The sequence below is a fragment of the Nicotiana tabacum genome, chromosome 22, assembly GCF_000715075.1.
Source record: "Nicotiana tabacum cultivar K326 chromosome 22, ASM71507v2, whole genome shotgun sequence".
Lineage (NCBI taxonomy): Eukaryota > Viridiplantae > Streptophyta > Magnoliopsida > Solanales > Solanaceae > Nicotiana > Nicotiana tabacum.
The window spans coordinates 91,079,136-91,081,875 of NC_134101.1; the positions used below are offsets into that span (position 1 = coordinate 91,079,136).

A 2,740-nucleotide genomic window follows, 5' to 3' on the forward strand; every position below is an offset into this window, starting at 1 on the left:
TTTTGAGAAATTCAGGACCAATGAAAAAAGAAAAAGGGGCAGGAGGGAGATTATGGCTCAACCAAACAGAGGAAGACTTAGCAGATGGTCAGATTCCAGATACAATGCATAGTGATGAAGAATTTGGAGGAAATGAAGTGGAAGATGAGGATCAAAGTGTTAATGGTAATGCCAATGCAATCAATATTCAAAGCATCAGTGAATGCACAAATGCAGCAACAGAAAAGACAAAAGAGGGGAACATTAATATTATAGATCCAGGAGGGACTTCACATAAGGCTGTTAGTGATGTCCTGAAAGAAGCTGAAAATGCAGACAAGAAACAAGACAAGAATGCAGACAAGAACCAAGCTATGACAGTGCAGGTTTATGCAAGAAGTATTGTTCCATTGAGCACCGTGCAGGATGTAGCAGGAAGTAACGTTCCATTGAACAATACAATGCTGTTGACCAATGAACATGCTGAAAAAGATGCCGAACTTATCAACCAGGCAGAGGATATTGTTTCATCAAAAGAGGCAGTAGAAGCACATGATCAAGTTCACCATGCAGAACTTAAAGGTAGAGACATGGATGAGGAATCCACTGCACAAAATTTCCTTAATGTTGCCAAGCAGGGAGATCTGTCGCCAAGGGTTATTGAACTAGTAAAATCTGCATTAAAGGGAAAAAAGAAACAGTCAAAAGAGACTTCTACTGTCCCAGTTAGTGGAGTAAAAACAAGGAGAACACTGTCCAAATCCCAAAACATTTAATGGATGCCATTATATGGAATGTCAGGTCAGTAAACACAGTGCAAGTATTTGAAAGGCTGATTACAATGCACAGAAAACATCATTTTGAGTTCATAGGCATCCTTGAGCCTATGCAACAGTCTCACGAAATGGAGAGGTATAGAGCAAGAATTGGTTTGGCACAGGCTGTGGTGAATGTGTCAAACACAATTTGGGCTTTTATTGATGAAATTTTTGAGGTTACTATTTTATATAACATGACTCAACAGCTTACTTTGAGATTAATGCACTCTGAAACACATGTTGAGCTCATCCTTACACTAGTCTATGCCAAATGTGATCGCACTGAAAGAATAGAACTATGGGATACGTTGTATGCAATGGCATCAGATATGACAGTACCTTGGCTAGTTGGAGGAGACTTTAATGTGATATGGGATGAGGAAGAGAAATATGGGGGCTTGCCAGTTTCTCTCATTGAAGTAGATGACTTCATACATTGCATCAATACCTGCAATTTGACAGACTTGGGTTTTAAAGGAAGCATATTTACATGGTGGAATGGAAGATCAGAGGAGGACTGCATTTTTTAAAGATTGGACATATGTTTTGGCAATAATGAATTGCAACAAACATTTCCTGGATTGGAGATAACTCACCTATCCAAAATTGGGTCTGATCATTGCCCAATGCTGCTGAAATGTGATATAGAAACTCCTCCAATTAAGAAGTCATTCAGATTTCTTAACTTCTGGACAAAGCATGAAACCTTCAAAGATGTAGTAAAGGAGAATTGGAATGCTGATTTTAGTGCTAACCCTTTCTGCATTTTTAACTACAAGTTAAAGAAGCTTAAACAAGCACTATCTACCTGGAGTAGAGCTACATATGGAGATATATTCCAGAAGATTGCAAGCCTTGAGGAGGTGGTCTTCGTTCATGAAAGACAATTTGAAGTCAATCCTACACAGATGAATAGACAAAGATTAAAACAGGTCCAAGCTGAAATGATTAAATATCTTGCATTAGAAGAAGAATTCTGGAGACAAAAAGCTGGCATGTCATGGTTCAAAGATGGCGATAGAAACACTAAATTCTTCCACGCTCAAGTTAATGGGAGAAGGAAGAGACTGAAATTATCAAGGATCCAGGATAACCTTGGTAACTGGATCGAAGAAGATCACTTAATAGCAGAAGAAGCAATAAAGTTCTACAAGGATCAATTTACTGAGACTGCAGTTCCAAATGATTTTGACATTCTAAATCATGTACCTTCAATGGTAGATAGTGATCAACAAAAAAGATTGATGGTCTTGCCTTCCAATGAAGAAGTGAAGAGAGTAGTTATGGGGTTGAATGAAGACTCAGCTGGTGGACCAGATGGATTCACTGGAGCCTTTTACCAAACATGCTGGGAAATTATTGAAGAAGATGTAGTCCGCATGGTCAAGGCTTTCTTTTGCGGTCAGCAGTTTCCAAAGAGTGTGACGCACACAAACCTGGTTTTATTACCAAAGAAAAAAGAAGTTACGACCTTTGCGGACATGAGACCAATCAGTCTTAGCAACTTTGTTAACAAGATTTTATCTAGGGTTATTCATGAGAGGTTGGTTGAATTATTACCAAACATAATCTCGGAGGAACAAGTAGGTTTTGTGAAGGGTAGAAGCATAGTTGAGAACGTGCTGTTAACTCAAGAAATCATTACGGATATCAGGTTGAGAACAAAAGCGGGTCCAAACGTTGTGATTAAGCTTGATATGACAAAAGCTTATGATAGGCTATCATGGCTATTCCTGACCAAAATAATAAGGAAAATGGGATTTCCTGAAGCTTTTATTGGCTTGATATTTGATTTGATTGGGAACAATTAGTACTCTGTTCTTATAAATGGTCAGCCTAATGGTTTCTTCAAATCATCGAGGGGAGTTAAACAGGGTGACCCTTTGTCACCAACTCTATTCATTCTGGCAGCAGAAGCACTTTCTCGGGGATTGAATTCACTA

At 38.7% G+C, this 2,740-nt stretch overlaps 1 protein-coding gene across 1 annotated transcript; it reads left to right on the forward strand.

The window, feature by feature from the left end:
- Nucleotides 1-754: 754 nt before the first annotated feature.
- Nucleotides 755-1,327, forward strand: LOC142175980 (uncharacterized). Its single transcript, XM_075242993.1, has one exon. The coding sequence runs from the start codon at nt 755-757 to the stop codon at nt 1,325-1,327; it is 573 nt and encodes a 190-aa protein (XP_075099094.1).
- The last annotated feature ends 1,413 nt before the right edge of the window (nt 1,328-2,740 follow it).

Excerpts from the sequence above, each read along its gene's own strand:
- LOC142175980 (XM_075242993.1), top strand. The coding sequence starts at position 755 with ATGGATGCCATTATATGGAATGTCAGGTCAGTAAACACAGTGCAAGTA.